At 42.5% G+C, this 27,662-nt stretch overlaps 1 protein-coding gene across 4 annotated transcripts in view; it reads left to right on the plus strand.

Annotated features, from left to right (window-relative positions):
- RAPGEF5 (Rap guanine nucleotide exchange factor 5) overlaps window positions 1-27,662 on the plus strand; it is a 223,322-nt gene that overhangs the window by 146,008 nt on the left and 49,652 nt on the right. For all 4 annotated transcript variants that reach the window (XM_032304896.1, XM_032304897.1, XM_032304898.1 and 1 more), the window contains exons 10-11: window positions 5,100-5,215; window positions 5,662-5,750. In XM_032304896.1, coding sequence (XP_032160787.1) covers window positions 5,100-5,215; window positions 5,662-5,750 — 205 coding nt within the window. The remainder of the gene's footprint in view (window positions 1-5,099; window positions 5,216-5,661; window positions 5,751-27,662) is intronic.

Raw genomic sequence — 27,662 nt, forward strand, 5'->3', positions numbered from 1 at the left:
CCCATCAACCTTCCCCGTTGGCATTTATTGCTCCCCCCACACACACACCATTTCAGCTGAGGACACCTGTTTGGTTTTGCATTTCCCCTCCCTCCCACCTCCCCATTTATCCTAAATCACATCCCATAGGCAAAGCTGGGAAGACTCCATCTGGCCCAGCTTTCAGTGTTTCTCCTTCTTCCCGCCATCCCTTCAAGAGCTTAGGGAAAGAACTGCTTTCTGCAGATCTGGAGGCTCATGTATGTTTTGGGAAGAGATGGGAATTTTCACTGACATGTAAAAAGCAGGGCTGAACACCACAGGCAAGGGCATGGAGGAGTGTGGTTCCTTCGGGAATACACCCTGTGCCCCTCGTCACCTACCATACCATGGTCACACCTGCAGAAGCCGCTTCTCTCCCGAGGCCCGTGCTCCCTTCTCAGGTCATCTTTCCTTCCCTCCAGATGCTGTTCTGCTTGCTGCAGAAGCTTTATTATCTATCTCCGACTTTATCATCCTTTGAGCCCTGTTTCCCGCAGTCACTTTCAGAAACAACCCTTTGTGTGACTTTCTCATCACCCTAACAAGGAAAAGCTGTATGTGTGTGTGTGTGTGTGTGTGTGTTGTTGACTCCAGTGACCACCATTTCCATGCCCCTCCATACCAGTGACAACAGCATCCTCTAACTGTTGTCAGTGTCCTCTAGCCAGAGGCCCCCCGGGACACATCTGTAGTTGGACAAGCTGGGTCTGCTGCCCGTTGCTGAGGGGGAGACCTCACACTCTGGGGAGCCATGGAACCGATCAGAATGAGAGGTGCTAGGAGAAAGGACCCCTAGGACTTGGGTTTGTGTCCAGTGATTAGGGGGAGGGTTTAAAGAGGCAGGGCTTTGCTGTCAGGAAATGGGGTAACTCTGACTCGCTGTAATGAGTCTTACCTGCAGGGAAGGCAGACCAGAGCGAAACTGAAATGCAGTTGGGAAAGCAGCAGCAGCTGCTCATTACCTGGGCTTTTTGGTATCTTCTGGCTTGGCCAACATTCGTGCTTCGTCTGTGTTCAGGTGTGATTACCGTGTGGCTGTGTGTCTCTCTTGTTCCATTGCGGTCACAGATTGGCCTTTCTGATGCTGACTTTCCGCACAGTTGCTGATGCTCCCAGGACAAGCCCAGCCTAGCAGTGGGGGCCAGGCCAGCTTGCGAGTGCCAGGGCTTCACCAGTCCAAACTGTTCCACTTCACGTATTTGCCTTCTTGGTCTAAGCTTGTGCCTGTTTCCTCGTCCACCCCCTGCCAGCCCCCTTAGCTCCTGTGGGGCCTCAGCCCCTCCATGTTGTCCCAGTTTTTCAACAACTTCTCAGCTCACTGCTTTCCCTAGCCAGACAGACCCTGTGTGGTGAGGAGCAATGTTCCTTGGTATGCGGACAGCCACCCAGAAGCCCTCCCCTTGTCACCTCCTGTGGTTGCCTTTGCCGGCCCCTTCTTCTGGGTGGGCCCCATCAGACACTGTTCCCCTCTAAGGTTTGTGAGCCCTTCAGCAGAAAGACATACAACCGTCAGTGTGTGTTTCTGCCCTCAGCAGTCCACAGAGCTGCCTAGCAACGCTCTTTTTCATAACTTGTTTATCCCCTGTTGTACCCCTGGAAGCCGTGTTGTTCACCATCTTCACCCCGAACCCCCTCCTTCCAGAAGGTCATCTCAATCCCCCCTCTACTAAGAAGACAGAGCCATCTCATAGCCTCTACTGTGGCTTCCTTATTTTCCCTACTTTATTTTTTTCTAAGTCTCCACCCATCCTCCTTCCCTTGAACCTCTCTGAGGGAAAGAAATGTTCATCCTTGTCTAGCCTGCCCTCTCCATTTTGTTCCCGACCTTGTCCCCTCTTCTCAGTATCTGCCTTCCCCAGCCCTACCACCCCTGCAGTGTGACCCCTTCCCTTCACAATGCAATTCCAGGAAGTGGTTTTCTCTGTCTGTGGACTCCCTCCCCGTTCAGTCACACCTTAGCTGTTCTTCACACCCCCGGACCAAAGGGAGCTCATCATCTCTTTTTCTTAAACTTAATCTCTGTAAACACTACAGCAACAGACTAGCATTTTCCTTGAATCTCTTGAGACTCTCCCCTCTAGATTCTCCTGACCCATCTTGGTTTTACTTCTTCATCATCCCAAGACTCTGACCCTCTACCTATTCCCCAACTTCCTGTGGGTTTTTTCCTTCCCCTATACCCATCTTTGTAGTTCCCTTTCTCTCCTGTTTCCTCCTAACAATCTCAGCCATTCCCAAAACTTGAATAATTGACAAATTTTTCTCTGCCCTGGTCCTCTGTGAGAAGCCGAGTTCATTATTTCTAACTGCCTGCTGTGTATCTATAGCATGATAGATTATCGGTACTAAACTGTCACTTATCTGAAACTAAATTCATCAGTCTTGCCAGAACCAGAGTCTCTGTATGTTTTTGTCCCATTTCATGGCATTCCCATTCTCTGTCAGACAGTCATCTTAACCATCATATCCCATGGGTTCTGCCTTTGCATTGTCTCTCCCATTTGGCCTCATCTGAGGGTGCCTGCCGAGTTACAGTTATGTTGTTAGGGAGCCTATTAACTTGTTAGTTAAGGGCAAGGGACTTGTCTTACTCTGCTTGTCACTCGGTGTCCAGCTCAGTACCTCTTTACCCAGGGACACCATCACTGGTTGTTGAGTGAACGACTATAAATTAAGCATTTTAATGCTTTGCTTGCTCTTCATGAACTATTTGTCATTGAACAATTTTCCATCATGAGAGCTCTAAATACTTTCATTCTTCACCAAGCACGCACCAGCACAAAGTTTCATGCTCAGAACCCCAACCATGGTACTTCTGCTCTTTTTCAGGAAGAGCAATTAGGTGAGCGTGTGTGGGTCGTGAAGCACTCACCTGACCTTCCTTGTTGAAAGACAGAATACCTAGGATTATTATAATTTCATGGCATTTTTAGATCACTTACATCTCCCTTTATACATCGATTTTTCTGCTTTTTCTTTTCTTTATTTTTTAACAGGTTTTCAAAATGGAAACGATCACTATGACATAAGATGCTATTGATAGTACATCAATATGATTCAGCTGTTTCCCTGCCCAGCAGAGTGTGGCTGCTGTCTGCACAGCCTTGTAATACATATTAGTTACACAGACATTAGGGAAGCCCTTCCCATCCATATGTATGTGCGTGGCCCATGGAAGTTAATAACGCCATATATCACGTGCATGTAGAATGTAAAATGTACTTCACAATGACAGCAGGCGCATAGAAAATGAATATTGGCTTACGATGAGAGGAAAACCAGGGAAGGATTTTTGTCCTTTCAAATCCACTGTTGAGTGAATTATTTGTTTCTGTGTCTCAGTATCCCAGACCCACATTCTGCCCTTTTTTTTTTTTTTTTTTTTGGTCAATATATGCCCCTCTCTCCAGCCACCTTATTTCACTTCAACTACACAGATAACAAAAGGACCCCTTTGGAGAAATGAAAGATAGCAATTACACATTGGTATTCATGTTACAGGAGTCACACTGCCGTCCTCAGGGAGTTGAACAATGAATATCCAACATTAATTGCCACAGTAACTGAGCATCTGACCTTGCTGAAATGTAATACACCAGTTTTACATAGTAAAATTATTTGCCACTAAAAGATTTTTTAATTATCATAAAATTATATTGTTGTTTCGAGTGACCAATAATTTTTATTTTTGTCTCTACATTTTCTTGGGAGTCAGGACATCAGCAGTTGCAAGCATAATTTTATCACCAATTTGGTTGACAATTATGGCAAGATTAGTCCCTTTGTATTCTTAGTAAAGATGGATAAAATACATGGACATCCCTGGTAGATCTATGGAACTGATTAAGAATGTACAATGGACGTAGTACATTTTACCCATTGAGGAGAATAATATTCTTTTTTTTTTTTCTTTAATGTTTGCACCTAATTATCAGTTGGATTTTCTGCCTGTGGCAGAAACATGCTAGGACCTCTGGGGCATGTTTCCCTTTTGAAAGAACTGATACCATTTTTAAGGTGAAGCCTACCTAGTGTCAACTTTTCTTGCCTTCATCTTTTGCCCAAATCCTCAGACATACAGAAGCTAGCTTTTCTTACTTGCATTTCACAGGATCCCCCCCCCCACCCCGGGCTACCTTACCCTTCCTGGGTGTCACACACTGGTAGAATTTCACACTCTATCCTCTGGAAGTGTTCATCACTCAGGGTCAGCCTCCACACTGCTGGGTCAGCAGTGAGCTGGACTCCAACAGAGCCACGTCAGCGGGCCACACTAGCTCTGGGCCGTGGAAGCTGTGTGTGCAGAAATGAATGATTGTTCAGCCTGCTCTCCTTTTTAAAAGGGACTGAGGTGAAGAAAGTCAGTGCACTCACCCACGACATGCGAATTTCAGCCCGGATGAGATTCTAACTAGAGATCCATTTTTGCTTGTATTCTGGCAAAACTGGGATAGGATAAATTTGAAGTCCATCTTCTGTCTGGGGGGGGTGGGGGTTGGGAAGAATGAACTGAGTGATAGAATGGGTAGCTTTTTGCCCACCTTCTAAAGTAGGGCTATGAAGAATACTTAATATGGCTTGCTCATTGTTTTAGTGTTTTAAATGATTTATGACTTTCCAGTTTTAATACAGTGAATATTTAATAAGCATTAACAAGATAAGAGAGAATACATATGCAATGAGCATGTTGTGTCTTTTGAAACTTTGAGCTTTGGATGCCTTAATTCAAATCACTCAAGTAGTTTAAATGCAAGCTCTCCGAACCCCAGCCCCACTTTATTTATTTCTTCCCATTTCCTTGACAGTATTTATGTCTTCCTAATACTTGTCTGTGCCTGTAGAATCTGAGCCCAGACACTCTACCATCAAAGGGAGATTCTTGCCCTGACTCCTCCTTTTTTTCAGGATCTTTGAAGAAATCCTGGTGGACAGCGACTTGAGAAAACGCGGCTTCAGTTTGGCCCCTGTTGGAGGGGCTGGGGTTTGTTTGGTTTTGTTCTTGTGTTTGTTGGCGGGTTTGTCTAATTTTCTCTCCCCTTTGTGTCCCGTCCGCTGCCCCCTGCCCCCCACGAGAGCAGGATGACGAAGTGGCGACCGTTGAGGTGAAGGAGCAGGAGCGGAACGTCCTCGTGCTGAAGAGGGTGCAGAGCTGCGGCCCGGCCCCCCCAGCCGGCGGCGCCGAGCGGGATTGGAGGTGAGTTGGCCCCGCGGCGCGCGCCCCGCTCTCCTCGGCCCTGCCCGCCTCCCCTTCTCTCGCTCCGTCCCCCTCGCTCCCGCTGCCTGGCGGCCCTCCCTCCCCCCTCTTCTCTCCGCCTCTCGAGCGTTCTAGCTGACTGCAGAGCTCTTGGCAGCCAGATGGACTCAGTTCCCGGCGAAAGGACAGACATGGCAAGATCTTTGCGCTCTTAGGGGATGCCTTTGTTGGTAGCCGTTCACAATGGGCAGCTCCCGGCTGAGGGTCTTGGACCCTCAGCTAGAGAGGAAGGAATCCGCCGCGCTCTCGGACCGAGAGCTGCCCCTGCCTACCTTCGATGTGCCTTATTTCAAATACATTGACGAGGAGGACGAGGACGATGAATGGAGCAGCCGCTCGCAGTCTTCCACCGAGGATGACTCGGTGGACTCTCTGCTCTCTGACAGATACGTGGTCGTGTCCGGGACCCCTGAGAAGATACTGGAGCACCTTCTGAATGACTTGCACCTGGAAGAAGTCCAGGACAAAGAAACAGGTAAGGGCAACGGGTGTCTCCAGCTTCCAGACCCACCGCGGCGCCCGCCCTTGTCAGTCCCCATAGGGGCAAGGCTCCCGCAGCAGCCCAAACCGGCAGGGGCAGAAAGAGTGGTTTGCTCTGTGCACCTCCCCGCTTGGCCTCGTGCTGTTTTGTTGCAATCCAGTAAATGGACACATGGAGACCCACGCAGTTGCCTGGGAAGTCGCAGTACAAAGAAAGCCGTAGGAAGGCAGATGTTCTTGTGTCTTTGGCAGTTTTTACCAAATCTCACCTAAAGGCAGTTGGCAAGAGGTTAGCGTTATCATAGCCAGTGTTCTCTGGGAAGAAATACAAGGGATGAGCATTCACCTGGCCTGTGGGAAGCCATGAGCTGAGGGGAGCAGCCTCCCTGCAGAAATGTCAACAATTAATGCAACTACTCAGCAACTGTCAGGGCAGCAGCAACTTCTTCCTTTTTCCAGGTGGTTTACAAACTGCTCAGAGCAAGCTCGGCTGTGCAGAATATCCTACTCGTAGCTTTGCAGACCAGAAACTATAATTCACTGAAGTCTTATTGATCAGACTTCTTGTCCTTTCTAGCTAATCTGGGAGCCAAGTACCCATTTAACTTTGTCACCCTTGCACTTTGGGAAACAGTACCATTGCGTGTACAGAACACCCTAACTATGCTTCCTTTATCACCAAAGGGCAAGTACTTACTTCTCTTCACCAGAATTTGTCATTTGTTCCAGCATAGAACAATCATTCCAGTGAATGGGCCTCTGGCTGCAGCCTCGATTCTGTAACTTGATATCCTGACTAAACTGTGCTGTTTGCTGCTATCAGAGCACCTGTGTTCGTGGGTTGAATTCCTACAGAGTAAGACCTTGTGTTTTTTTCCTCATAGGAAGGATTATGAAATGACTGTGTAGGTGGGAGCAAGTTTCCTTGGGTCCTGGTAGGTTTTTGTCTGAATCTAATTGATATCTGACTCTAAATTGCATTTTAAGGACGTGAAAAGAAACGAAGTTGTGTGAAATATGTAGATGGGCTAAAAAAAAAAAAAAAAAAAGGAAAACGACTCATTTCCATATCCTACAGTAATGTTATACTTTTTTTTAAGGGTTTTTTTTTTTTTAAAGATTTTATTTATTTATTTGACAGACAGAGATTACAAGTAGGCAGAGAGGCAGGCAGAGAGAGAGAGAGAGGAGGAAGCAGGCTCCCTGCTGAGCAGAGAGCCCGATGCGGGGGGCTTGATCCCAGGACCCTGGGATCACGACCTAAGCTGAAGGCAGAGGCTTTAACCCACTGAGCCACCCACGTGCCCCAGTAATGTCATACTTTGATCTCAAAAATCAAATAGATACTTTATTTTGTACAAGTTGGGGTGGGGGAAATCAGTAGCTATCATTTATACACAGCCTAAAAGAAAAACATTCTCATGGCGTTTGCTGGATTGTTTTTGTATGTCTGTTGGTTAGTATTTCATGCATTTGAGCACTATTCCCATATTCTGCTTCATCAGATATAATCATCATGGAACCAGGCATCATTTTCCATGTACTGATTACCAGGCTGCTTTACACAGGTGGTTTGGACTAGATTACAGGCAAATAAATAATCTGCTGCAAAGGGGACACCTTTCAATGTGGATAGATGTTTCGGGGGATTAAATGCTTGCTTCTTCTTAACAGCGCCACAGTTCTGGTCTGTGATGTGAGACTCTGTCTAGATCATGTGAGTAAGTATAAAAATTATTAAAGCCAGTATTAGGCCTAACTTGATTTCTTCTTTTCTTTGTAATTGTTGGTGGTTTTTTGAGAAAGATGGCCTAATGCCCATAACAGGTTCCCAGTATCTATCTAACACTGGGAATGAAAAGTCTCTCGGATGACTGTACTAATGCCAGGAGTTGCCTGCTGCTGGAAACAGTGTTGTGCACGGTGTCTAGTGACTGTTAGACCTCGCCTGGGACCACATATGTCACTCTAGCCCAGTGCCCAGCAAAGCAAAGCAGCCCAGAGCTCAGTGGTTTGCCCTCAGCAGGGCAGGAGGAGGCCTCTTGGGGTCAGCCTCCCTCGCTCCTATTCATTTCCTCAGAGTTTTCAGAGGGTGCATGAAACTTCGGGGTTTTGTAGTGATACTTGAAAGAAAACATGGTAGCAACTTTCCCTGTGATTAACAGAGAACTTGAGGAAAAGGGAAGAGTCAAATGTAGAGAGAGATTGATGGGTACGTAATAGGGAGGCCTAAGTGAAGTCACGTGTGATTCTCCAAAACGTCACATTCCAGCACTTGGAGAAGACACAACAGAAAAGCTGCCATGTGGTTTTTGTTGCCAAAATAAAAAGATATATCATGTATGTAACAGTAAAATGAATTCCTAGGGCACCTTGAGGAAAAGAGGGTTGTTAGTTTGTTCTAGTTTGAATACTAAATGAATCACATATTTAAAGGAATTGAGGCCCCTTGTTACCAACAGAGGTGAGTTCTCGTTCTTCATTTCGGTCAGGCCAGCAACCCTCATTATAAAAGGCCTATGTGTGCAAGAGCCTAATAGCATCGTACAAACATATGGAAGACAGATGGAGGAAAATGAGACGGGGCTGCAATAAAAGTATAGAGCAGCGTTTTTATGTTCTCAAGCACCCCTTTTAGGGAGCGGGAGCCATATGGGGCTGGCTGGAGCCATCTGGTGGTGGTCCACATGGCCCCGACTGCAGTGGGGAGGAAAGGGTACATGGGAGGCTGTAAGTGCTCCCGTGGACCAGTATGAGCCTGTTCTGGGTTGTTACATTCCTGTGCCCACCAGAGGCGAGGGAAAATAATGGAGCAAGAGATGTGAGTCATTTCCCATCTCTTTCCCACAAAAGTCACTTAGTTGTGAAAATGGAAGTACAAGGCCCGATAGAAGAGACCTTCTGTGCTCACAGAGGAGCGCTGAAGTGATGACTCATCAATAGGGACGTGCAAGTGGAAAAACGTTGACTTAATTGAATGCAATAAGAAGGGGAATGCCAGAGCTATTGACATAATGGAATCCTGTTGCCACCTGAATCAAGAAGCGAAAACAACCGTTCCTACGGTATTCTGTCACCAAGTCAAGCTGAGCTTTAAAAACAATAATATTAGAGATGCTTAAGAGCAACCTACTAATGGTTTTCCCAAGTGATTCGATGCACACAACGAATGCCCTGTGTGTTTTCATCATCCCCTGTAGGCATACCTTTCCTCCCTTGTAGGACCTGGCACAAGGAGTCTTTCTAGGAATAGCTGTAGAATGAGTGAATGCATGAAAGAGTGAGTGATTCTTCATTGTTTCAAGTGGAAAAACTATCTGAGTCTGTCTGCTGGTTATCTATTTATGAGCATGGATCGTGATTGAAACAGCTTTCAAAGGTGACCTTTTCTGTCAAGGTTCAGGTTCTGGCTTACACCTTTGGGATGGTAGAGGAAAATCAAGCAGCTCTGTCTTTCATCTTCCCAGATGTAGGGGAGACGTTGTTGAGCACTCCCAGCCCAGGAGAATTACAAAGCAGGCAAGGAGAAAGAAAAACAGGGAGTTGTGAGTAGAGGAGCTGGAGGGAGGGACAAGTGAGTTGCCTCCAGCCAGCCCTGGTCTTCGGGGTCTTCCGGGGGCTCCTGCTCCGATTTAACTCTTCCCGCTCCGCTCCGTGGAGAGGATAGAGTATGTTTTCTTTAGGGCTGCTGTTGTTGGGAATAGTAACTTCTGGTTCAAAGCGATGGCAGGAGGGTTAGGGGGATTATGTATTGGATGGATTTCATAGGGGAAAACCTTCTTACTGATTTTTCCCTCTGAAGCCGCGTTATGACAGGTCCATCTTAGGGAGAACCCAGGAGGAAACACATTATCGGCTGGCCTCTTTTCCCCCCATTTTCCTATTCTTTATTCATACTTTCAAAGCAAATGTGCTTAAGGGTGTGGGTTTTTAAGAAAAGCAAATGAAGAAAGAATAGGATAACAGGAATAGGTAAAGCCAAATGGCTCATTCTTATTAAGCTTGACCTGCTTTCTTCAAGGTGTGGCTGGTTTTGATAATCAGGTGGCTGTCCTTCAGCACATTCTGTGGATGGGACTCGGGGTGAAAGCGCCTACTGTGATCACGTGTTACTGGTCGGCTTTCAGCAGCCCCTCATAGGGTGAGCATATCATTGAGAAACTGGGTCCTTTACTCTTGAAACAAGGCAACGACCTCTGTGAATGTACCTGCCTTACATCATAGGGGTGTCTCACTCCATTGGTAGAGTTCAAAGGTTAACCTCGGTTGCCAGCTTACTGGTGGCTTTTCTAGAGTAATACACTGACAGAACCTTGAGGAAAGAAAGGACAGGCACTGGTTTTTATGAACTACTCTGTCTTCTTCCCGGTTAGCATAGCCTGTCCTATGTGCTGGGTGCATGTTTCTTGTGAAGAAAAATTAAGAAAGGTTTTTCCCTGGTCATTGGAAAGACAGAAGACAACTTAGGTAAACTTCTACCTTGATCTCTTTGCCTTTTAGGATTTCTAGAAAGATGTTTGGCATTTCTGTCCCAGACTTCCTCTTGTAGGTGGCAAAGACCTCAATGACCATGTAGCAGCTTAGCTTGTGCAAGCTAAACATCATTGAGGCTAGACCCAGAAAATTTTTAAGATGGTGGTAAATCACTCTGTGGTTTTGAGCAACTCAGATGCATCTAAAATTATCTTGTACGTATCTTTTGTTTTTATTTTTATAATGTCCTATAACAAATAGACCAGTGGATCTTACACACTAGGGGCACATGGGGCACTTTTTAAAAATACAATGCCTGGGTCCCACTCTGGAGGTTCATATTCAGTTGACCTGAGATGGGATCTAAGCCTTCTGGGCTTTAAAAGCTCCCAGGTGATGCTCATATGCAGCCAGATGTGAGAGCCACAGAAACAGAACATTGACCTTGTCTCATCTACCTTCCTCCAACTTTTTAAGATTTATTCCAAATTTCTAAGAGTTGCAAATATAGATCTGCCTTGGAGAGTTAGGGGCATCAGTTCCCTTTTCCTCCACCTCCCCTGTATCCCCCACCTCCTCTCCAGGGCGTCATGTCCACTGGTCAGCCTCATCCACTGGTCCCTGCCTCTGTAGCCTGAGAAGTTCACAATTTACACACCTGCACTGGTTCACCCCTTGAAATCATTTTGAAAAGAAACTATCAGAGGAGACAGAGGTACTGGACACACAGCTGTTGAATTTCTCAACTCTTGGAATGAGGAGGGGTGATATATAGTGAACAAAACCCATCTGGATTTTTGCTAGGGTTCTGTCTTGCCATAAAAATCCCTGGGTGGCCCTTGGGTCTCACAGCCAAGACGCCTACTTCTGCAAGAAATCGGACTTTAAGAAAGGAGAAAATTCACTTAGCAGAGGAGAAAAGGAATGGAAATAAGATTCTGAGGTCTTGGGTCCCAGATCTGGGCTCCAGTAATAAAACAGCCTGAGACGTTAAGCAAGTCATACAATCTTTGGATTGTCTTTCATCGCTAAAACACCTTGATTCAAAGGGATCTACATCAACCTCTTTCCAAATGTCACACAGCCATGAAATTCTAGATCGGGAGGAGAGACCCTAGAATTCATGTAGACAGTTGCCAGAAACTTGTGGTCATTTTATGCTGAAATCACCATCACTTAGCTGTTGCACAAGGACATTGGCTATTCAGTCTACCTTTGTATTACTTATGTTACTGCTGCATTTCTTTGGAATCATAGGGCAGTTAGAATGTTGATGGAGGAGGAAGCTTGGAAACCACTGTTTAGTGGCCATACCTGGTGATGATTTATACGTGTTCGTGTATAACTTTGTTCATTGGGAAACTTCTTAAGCTCTTTGAGAAATTATGTTATAACATTTCCAAAGAATGGCTTTGATTTATCACCTACTAGTAAAATCCATTTACCAAATTATATTACCAAGCCATCTTGGGATATTCAGAAAGAGTCTGTTGCCAAGGAAAAGTGGCAGTTTTCCCCCAGTGGTGAAAGATACTGCATCGTATCTCTTATACTAGCCATCCCCCTGTAATTTCTTTACTTTTAACTTTATACACTGCTTCTAGGATAAAATACAACTGTGCATTTTTAATTACTCAGCATCTGTATGAATACCTTAGAAAATAAAATTTCTTCTTTCCACAAATATCTTTAACACTTCTCTGTCCTACATGTGGAGATATAATTGTAAACAAAAGAAACTCCTTACCTTCTTGGGGCATATATTCCAGTGGAGGAATTCAAAAATTCCAAAAGGAGAAGTAGGAAAACAGTATATATTAAATGCTAATCATTATAGGCACTCTTTTATGATAGCTATATCCACATGTCTTTAAAAATAAGCTAGAGGAGGGACGCCTGGGTGGCTCAGGTCATGATCCCCAGAGTCCTGGGATTGAGTCCTGCATTGGGCTCCTTGCTCAGCAGGGAGACTGTTTCTCCTTCTGCCTGCTGCTTCCCCTGCTTTGCTCTTCCTCTCTCTGACAAATAAATGAGTTAAATATTTTAAAAAGTAAGCTGGAGGATATTTTAATGTATTTAAAGTATTTTCAAGGTGCCCCTGGGTGGCTCAGTTGGTTAAGTGTCTGACTCTTGATCTCAGGGTTGTGAGTTTAAGCTCCACCTTGGGCTCCATGCTGGGCTGGAACCCCACTTTAAAAAAAAAAAAAAAAGATATTTTCAGGAATTAACATGAAACTGTATGCAGCAAAGTTCAGAACAAAAGGAAACAGACTTAATTGAAGAAAAAAAAAAAAAGAAAGAAAGAAATTTGGTATAGGCATCCCTGGCTTACTAGCTAGGACTCTAAGCCATAGAATCCGCACCCATGGAAATGTTTCATATCAGGCTTTAACCCTCTTGACCTGTGAGAACAACTTTTTCATAGGCAAATACCTAGACTAAGTTGTCGTTTGAGGTCTTTTTAAGCTTTATGAAACCACCACTTTTAAGTAACCGTTCATTTTGCTTGCAGACATGCTTTAGTAAAAAAGTCAACAGCAGCCCAATTCATTAGCACCAACTGCAGCTGCCCTGCGTACGCCTCAGACCGCAGCACTGCTGCTCCGAGAAGACGGACTTCTCCAGGTGGAGCAAAGGCTTGAAATAGCTGTCCATGGTGACAGTGGAAACCCCAGAGTGCTGTCGAGAGAGCTGGAAGTGCAAGTGCTTACGTTAGAATGTAGTCCGTGCTCTGCGGTACAGTCTTTGTACTGTGGGTTTGGTTTGCTTTGATTTGATTTGGTTTTCTGGCAGTGCCTTTCGCTTCCCTCCCTCTTACTGTTGCAGAGAATGTCATGTATTTGCCGACCATAACGGAACACTTAGTTTTGACAAATGATGAGGGATTAGAACTGTATAGAACTTGTCTTCTCGGTTGCCTCATTGATGAAAGCAGAGGACTTGGCCACATGTTGTTGGAGGCCTCGTCCAGATTGACAGCCAGGATTTGAAGGTTACTCAAGGTTCCCCTCCATTTATCCAACCTTCCTTACCATTTGATGCATTTTAGTACAGGATAATTGTCCCCATCTAATGGACCTAGAAGCTAAGGTAGAAGTTATCTAAAATGCTTCAGAGATAGAATGATCATTTGAAACTGGAAATGAACTCGGGTATATCCCTAGCTTTTTCCCGGAGGTCATTTTTTCCCCCTTAGTGACTAGAGTCATGGATAAAAGGCCTAATTGAAGTAAAACCCTACTATTCAACTCCAGCTATCAACCCCAAATCAGGTGCTTCCACAGCTGCTTAAGAGTGCTCTAATCTTGCACAAAGGCCTGCTTCCAGGTTTCCAGCTGTGAGCTGCATGGCCCCTAGGCCATCCGCCTGCTTCTGAGAGGTTACAAAAAGAAGGGGTGTGGAGGAAGAGGTCCTAGAACAGGCGGGTGCAGTCAGCCTGCTCACAGGAGGAGTGATTAAAAATCAGATTTTGCTGTGGATTTCATTTGAGGTGTTCATCATCTGGACTAATCTATTCCCACCACCTTTAGACATGTGATAGTATGTATGATAACAAGGGAATTGATGCTTTTATGCTGCCAGTAGATTGTGGGTTAATTAATACCATGTTGGTAATGAAGCAAGGTGAAATGAAGTGAGACAGAGCTGAAGCATAAGGTCATTAACATACACTGATTAATAATGGAAATGTGGACGTTTTCATTACCGCATAACCAATGGGCAAAGGCAGGTGTGTAATGCATGAGGCTATGAGTAGGAGGACAGCATACTTTGCGGGCACACAATCCTTGTTGAGAATGCATTTCTTTTAATTGCATCATTTTCATGTTGAACCCACATGACCTCTTCTAATACTTGAGGTTCAACTATAAGTCCAGAGCATACCAGAAACAAACCAAAGTATTGTAGGACTATGGAAAGTTAACTTCCAGAGGATCTGAAGATTAAAAAGGGAAAATAAGATGCACAAGGAGCAAGATTTACCTGAGAAATGAACTCTTAAGCCTTTTGACTGTAAGAATGTTGAAAATCTTGGACATCTGGACAAGTTTCTAGACTTCGTTTTAGAAATTTGGTATTTTTAAGATATTTTAAGAAACAAATCAACTACTTTGAGTGAAGGCCTTGTCCTAGAGCCTGGAGGTAAGACAGAGGGTCTTTGAGGGTCCCCTTCACACTGTATGCTATATGAAATTCACATGTGACTGTTGTCTCTATGTAGCCAGTCCTAGTGCTGATGTCCTCAACCCATGAACCAGGAGGGATTTTCCGTGTAAACTGCAGAACAGGGTAGAGATGAATGGGTTTTCTCCTTCATTTACCTTTGCACATTTTATTTACTTTATTTCCTTTATTTGCATTTTATCTGCTTTCCCTTCACCTCAAATGCCCAATTTGACACATTGTTAGGAAACAGGAATTTCTATATAGTTCCGTAAATTTCTAATTTCCTAGAATGGCTGGAGAAAAATTTATTACAAATAGTAAAACACTCTGGTACATGGAAAGTTGCCCTAAGTATATATACATGAGTTGTCAGTTTTTTAAGGATCTGAATATATAAAATTACAGTCTGTTTTTCAGTATAAGTTATATAGGCCCTATCTGATACGACACAAACTTCATGTCGAATCATGAGGCCCTGAGAGCCTTCAGCTTTATTATTGTGAGAATAAAATACTGGCTTAAATCTATCTAGTCTCTTTGACATAGGATGGAGGTTGCTTGTGAAACACAGATCATCAGTGCAACTTGAATTTTCTCTCATAAAAGTAAACTTGAGAAAGGTAACAGCTTTGTTCAGTTTTTATATTCTGGCTCCCTAACGTATGCCTACTAAGAATCTCTATAGTACAGGGACGCCTGAGTGGCATGGTTAAGCGGCTGGCTCACTCTTGGTTTCAACTCAGGTCATGAAGTCATGTCGTGAGATGGAGCCCTGAGTTGAGCCCTGGGCTCAGTGTGGAGTCTGCTTCAGATTCTCTCTTCTGCTCCTTCCAGCTCGAGTGTGTGCCCTCTCCCTGTCTCTCAATAAATAAATAAATAAATAAATAAATATCCTTTAAAAAAGAAGAACCACCTCTATAATACACCTTCTCAGCTTGGTACTAACGGATTTCTTTGTGCTTGTAAATTGTTTCTCTCTTTCTTTCTTTTTTAATTATTTTAAAAGGAAAATGGGGATGCCTGGGTGGCTCAGTCAGTCAAGCATCTGCCTTCAGCTCAGGTCAAGATCTTGGGGTCCTGGATGGGGCTCTATGCTCAGCAGAGAATGTGCTTCTCCCTCTCCTTCTGCTCCCTCCCTTCCTTCCTCTCCCTCTATCTATCGCAAATAAATAAATAAAATCTTTAAAAACTGAAAAGGAAATGGATTTCTGTTCCTTGAAAAAGAAATGCTATTCTCAAATCTCAAAGTTTCTAAAATTACCATATTTTCCTAGTGAGTTTTGGGTCTTTGGGCATATTTAGTATTGTACTTTAGTGCAAACACGATTTTGTCATGTCCAGCTATATTTCTAGAAACTTGCTTAAATGTGTGGTATCAGTCAGACTCTTCTGGAGGAGCACATTGGAAGGAGCAGATTCGGAAATTCACGAAGACAAGATACTGTGTCAGTAGATTTGACAATCTAGTGATTTTAACAAGACCACAGTTTTACTGTAACATCAGCAGCTAAAGTTGGAGACGAAGATAATGTTGAAGGATGGAAGAAACTTCTTTTTCTCCTGTCTCTCTCTCTCTCAGAGATCTTGTGTGTCATCTCCCCAGACAGCTGAAAGATTTAAAGTGAGATCATTCGTTGTCCTCGTCTTGTATTTTAAAATGCTGTGCCACCTTCCTCAAGCAAAACTAGCATCCTAGCAGGGGGAAAAAAATTGTCCTTTTTCTGTGTAAGAGTGTGTACTTCAGGTAGTCTCCTAAATGTTAGTGAATGGCAATTTGTTGATTATAATCACTGCATGTTAATCTCTCACAGCATGTTTCAATCAAATTATTGCTTCATTGAAAGGGTGCAGTGCCACATAATTGCTGTAATTGACAAGCACATGTCTGAAAGGAATATTCTTTGAGCAGGAGAATTTTTGCCTTTAACATACCTATAATTGAGCTTTTTCTCATTTCTCTTTGCAGTCTTTCTCATTATAACCTTCCCCTCCCATTTCCCATTATCCTCATTTTCTGCCCTTGGGGCTTTCTTGCTCTACAATTGAAACCGTTCTTTTCATTCTGTTTGGAGCTTTTTGCCTTATACATAAGGCCAATGCCTGGCTGGCAGGCCTTCCCCCATATCTTTCAATAAATATGAAATTAGACAGAATTGTTAAATATGAATGAAAAGAAAATGTAGAAAACTAAAATATCTTGTAATCCCCAAAATATCTTATTGTAATCTGAATAGTGCTAGGAAATTATTTTTAGAGCAATTCTGTATCCTTTTCTGCTTCAGACTTACTGTTCTTGTCTGTTTTCTGCATACAAAATACTTTGTGAATATTTTAAATCCTTTAATCCTATAAATGTGCTTCACTTAGTGTGATGATGAAAAGTACAAGTTAGAATTGCCTTTTGAATACCTGGCTGGGTATTTCTACTTAAATGCTCAGCCTTAAATGAGCATAATTTTTGGTGAATGAGTTGTATATATCAGGACTTATGATAGGTAGTAGTTCTAGTATTAAAGTATCTGGCATACTACTTCAATAATTACATCCCTTTCAATGTTCCTTAAATATACTTGTTAGGAAGAGAGATCTATCTAGTACTTAAAGAAAGTTGGGTTTTTCCCCCCTAAATTTTCTTCTTGCTTGATATCACAAATTTTGTTTTTGTATAACAGCTTAAATATACCATGAATGGTGTTGTGTGTTTTGTTAAGAAAAAAGAAAGAACATGGTGAAGATATTTTCATCCCTATTTTGGATCTTACCCCCTAGAGTAGTTGGACATAGAAAATATAACCTCTTGTTGTCTTGTTTCAGTTTGGTTTGAATTTAAAGGCATTGCAAGCCATTTTTATTTACCACTGTGCTGACTTTTGTAAAAGCATTGTAGTTGGCTCAAGTTCTGCCAATGCTGATTGGCACAATGTAAGTGCACGTCTCAGAGTTATTATGACAATTTACTCTGTTTTACAGTCTCCTAGGGAGAGTGTTTGTTCTTTGGGAAAAAAAAACATGCAAGGCAAATGTGTCTTCATCAGCATATTCTAGAAATCCACAGTAGTGAGATCAGGATAAAGTCACAATGCTTATCTCTCAGTAAATGTACTTTGCTTGCTTTGGGTAATAGAGAAACTTAAGAAGCAGATCACATTACTCATCGTCTGTTTGAACGCCTAAGAATTTTCTGTGTATATATATTATTTGTTATTAGGTATGACTGCGTGTAACAGAAAAACAGATGATAACTTAAACAAGGTAGAAATATACTTATCTCTCGTGAAAATACGAATAAATGGGGCCCCTGGGTGGTTCAGTCCTTAAGCGTCTGCCTTCAGCTCAGTTCATGATCCCAGGGTCCTGGGATCTAGCCCCACATCCTGCTCCCTCCTCAATGGGGAGCCTGCTTCTCCTTCTCCCAGTCCCTCTGCTTGAGTATGTATATATATATATAGAGAGAGAGAGAGCATGGAGCGCTTGAGAGCATGCAAAATACGGCCAACAAAAAGCAAAGTTCGATTCCTAAGAAATGAAAAATGGCATGTAATTTTATAAATGGAAGCTAATGTTAGTTTGTTTTGATACTTTAGATCCCAGGCCATAATTATATTTCTGTCTCTTTAAAAAAATGTAAAAATATTGTGATTTAAAGCATTACATAATGGGGGTCATTGCTCAGTGGAGAGTCTGCTTCTCCCTTCCCCTATTCTTACACGCTCTCGATCACTCTCTCTCTCCCCCTCCCAAATAAACAAAGTCTCTTTTTTTTTTAAGATTGTATTTATTTATTTGACAGAGAACACACGTAGTAGAGTGGCAGGCAGAGGAAAGGGAGAAGCAGACTCCCTGCTAAGCAGGGAGCCTGACACAGGGCTTCATCCCAGGACCCTGGGATCATGGCCTGAGCTGAGGCAGACCCTTAACCGACTGAGCCACCCAGGTGCCCCAATGAATAAAATCTTTAAAAAATATATTTTTTCCACAAAACATCTGAGGCATGTACTAAAAAATATTTCCTATATTATGACTTCAACTAAGCGTAATAATATCACAAATTAAATTTGTTCTCATAAAAATAGCTTCAGTATTTCATTTTATTATTATTTTCCTGGTGATATTTTGGAACTCTTATGTACCTGCTGAGTGGGTCAAATCACCAGGACTCGTGTGATTTCAGTGCTAGGAGAAAGACCTAAGGATGTTTTAAGATGTGTAAGTAGATCACTTATTTTGAAACAACACAAAACTGACTTATTAGAACCATTTGAGACAAAGGAGTTTGTATGAATGACTTTAGCGAAAAAGACAAAAATACCTTAACTGATGACAGTTAATACATATTTAATGGCTTGATTACCCAGATGTTGGACTAATAAGCATATATATGATCACTGAGGTGAGGAACAGACATGACTTTGATGTAGAAGTCAGTTTTTTTTTTTTTTCTCTTAGGAAAGAGGACAAAATAAAATGTGACTAATGATTGTTAGTATCTGTAATGTTTAGTATGGAGAAGTTTATCTAGAAGGAAAAGAGGAGTTTTACAGTTTGTTTTAAAAAAATTCAGTTTCTGCCTTTACACTTCATGTCCCTCTGCTCCTCCCTCTCCCGCTCCCCCCACCTGTGGTGCTAGTACATGTGCTTTAGAGAAAAAGCACATTCTAAAGCACTCTCTAAAAAAAAAAAAAAAAACACCAACAACAACTTAAAAGAATTAGGAGTTTGTGGACTATCTTAATCCTTCCATGTGATGGTCAGTTCTGCTTTTAGAAAAGGAAATGAGCTGATCCCTTATAGCTCTTTGCTACTTACCAAGTATTTGCTAGAAAATAAAAGTGAAATTCGAGTAGGAATAAAGGAACTCTAGGATGCTGGTGTATAGATGGAAAACGACTTTATGGGGGCACTTTTGTCAATTCAGAAATAGAAAGACTAAGTTCCTCTATCTGCGGCACTCCTCCCTGTCCAGGACTCTGTTACTTTCCTGTACACCCATTACCTCCATGTCTGGTATGGACCATTTGGGTTCACAGCCTCAGAAGAGCAGAGTGCAGTGAAATCCAGAGCTGGAGATCAGCCCTCCTTGGGACCTAGGACCCTTCTGATATTAACCTGCAGCAACTCAGTAGTTTTTCACCCTACCTAGCTCGGGCTTGGCATCAATCATCCCACAAAGAGAGTATCAGACCTGCCTCCTAGAAAGAGTATGAGGAGCACAGATCGTGTGGGTAGAGCTCCTGGTATAGCACACAGGATGTGGTCAGTAGAGGGGGGCTTTTTCGATTATGTTTGAAGAGAATAGCTACTGTCTTCCCTTCTCTACTTTTCCTCGTTGCCCATCAAAGCTGTTTTTGGCTTCCTGGTGCACACTAAAGAATAGATGTGGTTCAAAGCAAATTTGGGGCTCTCTAGGGCTAAAATGCATGCTGGCTGGGGGGTGTGGGTGAGGGATGGGGGTCTGAGTGGGGGTAGCGGTTTGTTCAGACATCCTCATGAATGGAATATTCATCAGCTTGGGGCTATAAGCCCCCCATATGTGGTCCTTTTAGGATGTCACCGGTTAAATTTCAAACCCTATAAAAGTTGAGGCCTTAAAACTTGGCCTTCTCCATGGCAGCAAACACAGAGCTCAACCCCAAGCAATACATGTTCAGTCAGTGGTTGTGACTGAACCTTTCTTTGTGACCCAAAAGCACTAGTCTCCCTTTCACTGGTGTGAGAAAAAAAGCAGCTATGCATTACTGAAAAGAACTCCAAAGATTGTTCTGGAACCTAGAGCACAAAAGCATCCCTGCTATCAGTCAGTGGATGAAATATTTGTCCTAGAAATAATTTTAAACATGGGCTACACAGTAAAGTGGCTTTTCTAATTTTGGGCATTTTCAGATCGTGTAAGATCTTGTGCCAGATTGTTTAGAAAGAGGCTTAGTTATGTTTAATTGTGTTTAATTGTTTTTTTAAAGGCTTCTTTATTTTTTAAGATTTTATTTATTTGAGACAGAGACAGAATGAGAGACAGAGAGCAGGAGTGGGGAGGGTCAGAGGGAGAAGCAGACTCCCTGCTGAGCAGGAAGCCTGCTGTGGGACTTAATCCTGAGACTCCGGGATCAATGACCAGAGCTGAAGGCAGTCACTTAACGAACTGAGCCACCCAGGCGCCCCTAAAAGACTTCATTTTTTTTTTTTAAAGATTGCATGTATTTATTTGATACAGAGAGAGGGATTTTATTTTATTTATTTGACATAGAGAGGGGAAAAAAATATTTATTTATTTGCACACACAGGGGGAGAAGCAGAGGGAGTGGGAGAAGCAGACTCCCCACTGAGCAGGGAGCCCAATTCGGGACTGGATCCCAGGACTCTGAGATCACGACCTGAGCCGAAGGCAGACACTTGACCGACTGAGCCACCCAGGCACCCCAAGACTTCAATTTTTAAAAATTTTATTCACTTATTTGGTGGGGGAGGAATGAGGGAGAGAGAGAGAGCCCAAGCAGGGGGAGCAGCAGGCAGAGGAAGAGACAGGCTCCCCGCCAAGCAAGGAGCCTGACATGGGACTCGATCTCAGAATCCCCGGAGGCAGGCACTTAACTGACTGAGCCACCCAGGCACCCCTAAAAGATTTCATTTTTAAGTAAGCTCCACACCCAATGTGGGGCTCAAACTCAGACAACCCTTAGATCAAGAGTCACACGCTCCACCATCTGAGCCGACCAGGCACCCTACTTGTGTTTAATTTAAACTAGTAGATTGGTAGAGTATCTTTTTATTTTTAATATATCTAGTTATCACTCTTAGCTTTATTTTTTTTAAGGATTTTATTTACTTATTTGAAACAGAGATCACAAGTAGGCAGAGAGGCAGGCAGAGAGAAAGGGGAAAGCAGGCTCCCTGCTGAGCAGAGAGTCCTAATGGGGCTCAATCCCAGGACCCTGGTATCATGACCTGAGCTGAAGGCAGAGGCTTAACCCACTGAGCCACTCGGGCATCCCTCATTCTTAGCTTTAAATCAAGGCAGTTGATTCTCGCTCAGCTTGGAGGAAAATAACTTCTCTCTCATAGCTCTAGAATTTGTTAAGCAGAAACAAAAAATAAAATCTTACTCATCTGAATTCAGTGATAATGATTCACAGTGACCAGGGTGGAAAAATTAACATTCCAAATGGTGATATATTCCAAGTTTTGGAAGAAAGCTGATAATAGAGATTCTTCGTGGCGACTGGGAGATAAAAATATGATACCTTGTCCTAAGTTGATTCCATTCTTAAAATTATTGCTTCAAATATCCATGCCCCAGACTTCTAATTTAGGATTTGTTGTTTCAATTAATTTTTTCTTCATTTTGTGACATTTTGGAGTGTTTAATGGACAAGCACTTAGGGACACAGTTTGTGTCTTTAAGAATGCATTCTGTGACGTTAAGCACACCAGATGGGGCAACTCCGAGAGTCGGCTGTGTGAGCCTGAGTGACTCCTGCAACTGGTTAATAATTTTTGTTGGTAGATGCTGGCAGATTGGTATTGAAGGCTCCATACCCATGACACTTCCCACGTTCTAATCTTATACTGTTAAATAAAATGATACTTAGATTGATCAGGAAGAAATACTTCCTCCCAGCTTATTGTGAGAGCTGCTGCTCTTACTAATCAGGAAACTCTAACACCTGCAAGAAGAGTCTTTGGGGAAAACAGTGCGATAGATGGTGTGAAGGCAATTATCAGAATATCCTTGGTTTCTTCTAGTCTCACTCTCACTAACATATTGCAAGGGGCATCTCTCGAAAGCCCTCAGACATGCACACCATCCACACACCAAATCCTGTGGCCTTTGAATTGAGCAAAGTCTGATGGACCTCCCTCCGGCAAATTTTGACACTCAGGATCTGCTCTCCTATCCATCACCCTTCCTTGTTGGCTTCTGTTATGTTTGTGTCTCACTGTTCTCCTGTTTCTGTCTCTCTTCTCTCCCCCCTTCCTGAACTCATCCTTCTCTTAGCATTGCCCAAATGTGAACATACACCCCAGCTCAGCCCTCAGCTCCCTGCTCACAACTTGCTGGGGTTTTATCTGAGAGCTGATGTTGTTCCGGCCACTTTCTCTGTCCCTTCTTATGGAGCTCCCATAATCACCCAGACCTCTTTAGCGAGCTCTAGTCTTTGATATGTCTGCCCAGTATCTTCACTTAAAGTAACCTTAGGGAACTCAAACTGCAAGTATTTAAAAAGTACACTCATCTTCCCTCTCCTGATTTTCCCTTTATCCAGTCTGACTGTCCTGATGCAGCAAGTGTAATCTGTATCTCTTGTCATTTCTGCCCTTGAAAATTTCCATTCACTTCCCTTTTCCTATAAAACAAGCCCCAGGCTTCTTGCTCTAGGCTTAAAGACCCTCCAGGAATTGGTTCCAACCTATTTTCTAGCTTTACTTTGCAGTTACACATGTGATCCCTTCCATTGCTATTTCTAAACTTTACCATAGACCAAGACTTAGAAAACTCACCTGTCCACAGACCGCTCTTAAGAACAAGTGAAGCCAAGGAGGGCAGAGCTGTGATGAAACGCAGAGCATACCCTGCAATGAAAAGGGCAACTCAGCACTAAACCAAGTTGGCTTATGAGATGTGGGCCAGGTATTGCCAGATCTTCTGATTATTTTGTTTCGTTTGGTTTAAAGATTCATTTATTCATTTTAGAGAGAGTGTGTGAATGAGAGTGGGGGGGGAGGGAAGCCATCTCAAGCAGACTCCCCACTAAGCGTGACCCCAACCCTGAGATCATGACCTGAGCCGAAATCAGTAGTCAGATGCTTAACCCACTGAGCCACCCAGGCGTCCAGGTCTTCCGATTTTTAAATATTGTCACGTAACAAAAAGTATCTTTAACGGCTAGACACGGCCCAGAGGCCACAGGTTTGTGACTTGGCAGCAGACACACACGCTGTCACTCCTTCGCTCACATTTATTTAACCTCTTTATCCACCAATTCTTCTTCTTCTTCTTCTTCTTTTTAAGATTTCATTTATTTATTTGACAGAGAGATAGAGAGCACAAGCGGAGGGAATGACAGAGGGAGAGGGAGAAGCAGGCTTCCCACTGAGCAGGGAGCCCGACGCACGGCTTGATCCTAGCACCCCGGGATTATGACCTAACCATCTGAGCCACCCAGGCACCCCTCCACTGTTCTTCTTAGAAGTTCAGGGGTGACCCTCCATGGCACCTTCCTTGGCACGTTGGAGTTTCCTTCATCCCTTAGAACATTTATGATTGGTGCTGCCCAGTTGAGGTGGTACCTTATTTAGTTCATTTCATGGGGACAAAAGTCTCAGCTCCCTGACTAATTATGAGCTTGAAGCCACAGCTCCCTCGTGCTTTCTTGTCTCTTACCCCCAAATCCCTTAGCAAATACCTTCTATATAGTCAGTTCCCAGTACTCGGTTTTTCCTTGGTTGATTGGTAGGACTTGGAGAATTGGAAAAGGGTCTGAATATTATTTTATGAAAGTAAGAACAGGTGGTACTTATTGAGTGCCTAATGTACACCATGTTCTCTGCCAGGTACTTGAGAATACGCTATTCTGTTAATTAATTCTGCTTAATTCTGCCTGCAGTTTTGCTAGATGTGGATATGATACCCACTTTATAGCTGACTTAACTAAGGCCCAGAGAGGTTAAACATTGCGCCCAAGGCTATCCAGGTAGAAATTCAGCTCTCTGATTCCCTTGGTACTTTCCACACTGTTTTTCTAAGTTTCCTAGCAGGTTTAGCAGACACATGCATGAGTCACAAATGGGTTGTAATTAAAATTGTGCCTAGACGCTGAGAGAAGCTGAGGGCTGGGACAGCAGGAGCCCATGGGGCCTGTCACCTCTCTCCCCTCCCAGGGTGACTTGCAAACGTGACTCTTGGTGTGGAGAACGTAGCAAGCCCTGGGTTTATTAGTGCATGCTCCTTCTAGTGACATTTTTAAAAGGCAGCATGTGAAATGTTACATAGTTCAGAACATAATTCCTGTTGCATTCAAATCGTTTTTTCCTAAAGAATGATGGGATTCCAAAACCAAATTTTTCAAGTTACGATAAGAACAGATTTCATTATTTGAAGAGTGCCACCCAAGCTCTGTGTGTAGTAAGCTCCTGTCATGAAAGAGGTGACCTTTAAAATCTGATGTAGAAACAGCATTCGATGAATAAGCATTTTTTATGTAACCAATAAGGAAAAATAAAACGAGATCTTAAGATTTGGTCATTTTAGAATAGCTAAGCAATACTCTGGCAAAGTGTAAAAATATCCAGGAATTGAGTGAATTTAAAAAGCTGCATTTGAGGTCATGAATATTGCTTTTAGAAATGTCAAATAAACTGAGGAAAAAGCATAGCTCTTAAGGGCATAGCACTTGAACCTATGGTTCAGGTATGAACGTTAATTTTTTTTTTTTAATTTGTGCTTAATCAAGTTACATGGTACATTTTGGCACTGCTTCTCGAAAAATAATGGCAAGTCATAATATTCCCGGACCAGAAACAAGACCTTTCAAGTACAGAGTTTTTCTTGGCGAAATAAAGTTTAAGTAGAACATACTTTAGAGTGCCTTAAATTCCATTGCATCTAGAGTAGAAATATAGGTGAAACAAAACTGCTAACAGTACTTTAGGGAATGTGGGTCATTATAGAAATGTTGAATAGTCACATTACCGTACTTCGTTTAAATAGCAACTATTGGCAGTTGTCTGTCAAAATTCTTACCATTTGCTTTCTTGGCAATTCACTTATACCAAAAAAGAAAGAAAGAAAGAAAGAAGAAAGAAAAGCACTAAGCTAGACCCTTTTGAAACATGTAGATCAGTTCCTCTGAATTGATTACATTTATGTAACAGAACCCTATAAAAAGGATCTGTACCAAACCAGTTACTAGTCCACCTGACACAACTTTAGGATGCTCCAGAAACACTTGCATTTTACAGAAATAATGGACATTTTAGTGCTTGATACATTTCAAGCGAGAATGAGAAGATATTTTAATATCTGCGTAAAAGAAAAATACATTCAAGTAAAATCAAATGAAAATGGACAGTTCTTTTCTTATACCTTAAGATTTAGACAATAACAGATGAGGGAAAAGTCCTGTATTAACATCATTATGGTCATGAGTTTCAGAGTAATTTCTTTTTTTTTTAATTTAATTTTATTTTTTCAGTGTCCCGAGATTCATTGCTTTTAGAGTCATTTCTATCAAAGCTTTAGATTTTGACTAACCTTGATGTATTTTATTTCAAGTGAACGTAATGCTTAAAACTAATAGTATCTGCTTTCCAGTTTTGATTGTTACCAGTATGTTTCTTTTATACTGCTAGAATACTTCCTATACTTAAAAAAGCCACAACATAAATATCTTTTATTTGGGGGGAGCAGGAGAGTACTCGCAAAAGGATGGCTGAATACTTTTGTCAGTGATGAACCAAGAATTTGGGATTTGATTTAGTGATTGATTTAATGAATAGAATTTCAAAGGAAAGATGTTTGTCTGTTAATACCTAGGTATTCACAGAGTTAGAAAACAAAATGAATATATCTTTTTATTCAGAATGTTAGTGTATATGGCAACTACGAATTTGTTTAAATGAAAGATACTTTTATACACAAAGGTGCTTTTCTGCCTAAGGTCTTAAATTACTGTTAATTAAGCACTATATAATATAATAGATAATTATAGTGTTTTAATGTGGATGCCAGAGGATGTGCTAGTCTTTCTAAATGGCTATTGTTGGCTAATAGTCTTCAGGGGATCATTTGTATAGCCATTGTGGTTCTAAAAATATCTCTGAATACCATGGGACAGTCTTTTTTGATACATGGCTATTACAAAATGCATTTTTATTTGAAATGTGTCATTTTGGTTATATCGTTCAATTACTTTCGTGGGCAACAAAAAAATACCAGTGCTGAAAGAGAGTAAGGGAAAGCTCTTTATATAGAGAAAAATTTCATAACAATATGGTAGTTAAATAGGGAAAGATTTGAATCAAGGGCAAAGGGAATCTGTACTCTTTTGAGGAATTTTAGCAGTTCGGTAGGACTTTAACTGGAGATGTTTTCATGTAGCCTTGTTGTTTTTATTTTAATTAATATTTTTGTTGCAAAGAGATAATTAGGTAAATGCTGTTGAATATTAAATATGGTAGTAGCTTAGGGGAAAGCATTTCTGGGTCAAAGCCCTTAACAAAATATCGTCACATGTGAGCTCATTAATTGAATCGAACGCCAAATGGTTTTGCCACCATATGAACCAGACTTCTCACAGTCACTCAGCTCATTATCCAAGGCTGTTCCAGAATGGAATGACTGGTTATGTCAAAGTTTAATGGCATTCTTTTTCATCTCAGTTGCTAATGGAGTAAATTTTGATTAGAGAAGAGTTCCAACCTCCTTGAATCAGCTAAGTATAAGAACATTCCAAAGAGTCTGAACCTATGTCCCATCAAGTATTCTGAACGCTGAATGGTGAGGTTCGCAGGCTCTCCCCCAGCGGCTTCTGTGTATCATCTGCTCTGATCTGTAAGGGCCCACAGAGAACCCTCAAATCGATTTTAGGCTACTCTGTGGTTCTTGCTGCCTGTACCTAGCACTGAATGCAAAAAAGACTCAATTTCTAACGAGAGCAGAGAGCTTGAAGATACTCATCACCCACATTTATTACAGAGCCGTGTTAGAATTGGTGACCATCCCTGCTCAGTAGTGTCCCAGAGGGCTAGTTTTTAAGTAGTATTTCAAAATATCCTAGGGGTTCAGACGTTATGCCACTGTTTGATTTTTCTTGAAACTATTTTAAGAACTGTGATGAAGGACACACAGACCTCCAAAATGTATATTTCAAGATTTTCATTAGGATAACCAAGTGATGAACTTCTGTTGCCAGGTTAACTAGTTTTGGGGGCTGGTCTTAGAGTACGGTTTCTCTTGCCTTTCCGGGCAGATGAATATTTGAAACTGCACAGAATCTTTCCTGTGAATTTGGAAATTATGTTGGCGGTCACAGCTTGCCAGTCACTTTTGTAAACAGGGTCTCTAGGAGAGAGCTCCCAGGCCTTCTGTGAGTGGAGGCTGTGCGTGTGCGTTCACACTGAACTGTCCAACTGGCCACACTCCCACAGTTACCTTTAGCATATAGGGCTGCAGAGCTCTGTACAGGGCTGTTCCTTCCCCTACACACTGGATAGGGCTTCGTTTCTGCCTAGCAAGGCCCAGACACATCTGTTTGAGAACTTAACTTTTACAAGT

Source organism: Mustela erminea, chromosome 11 (assembly GCF_009829155.1).
Source record: "Mustela erminea isolate mMusErm1 chromosome 11, mMusErm1.Pri, whole genome shotgun sequence".
Taxonomy (NCBI): Eukaryota; Metazoa; Chordata; class Mammalia; order Carnivora; family Mustelidae; genus Mustela; species Mustela erminea.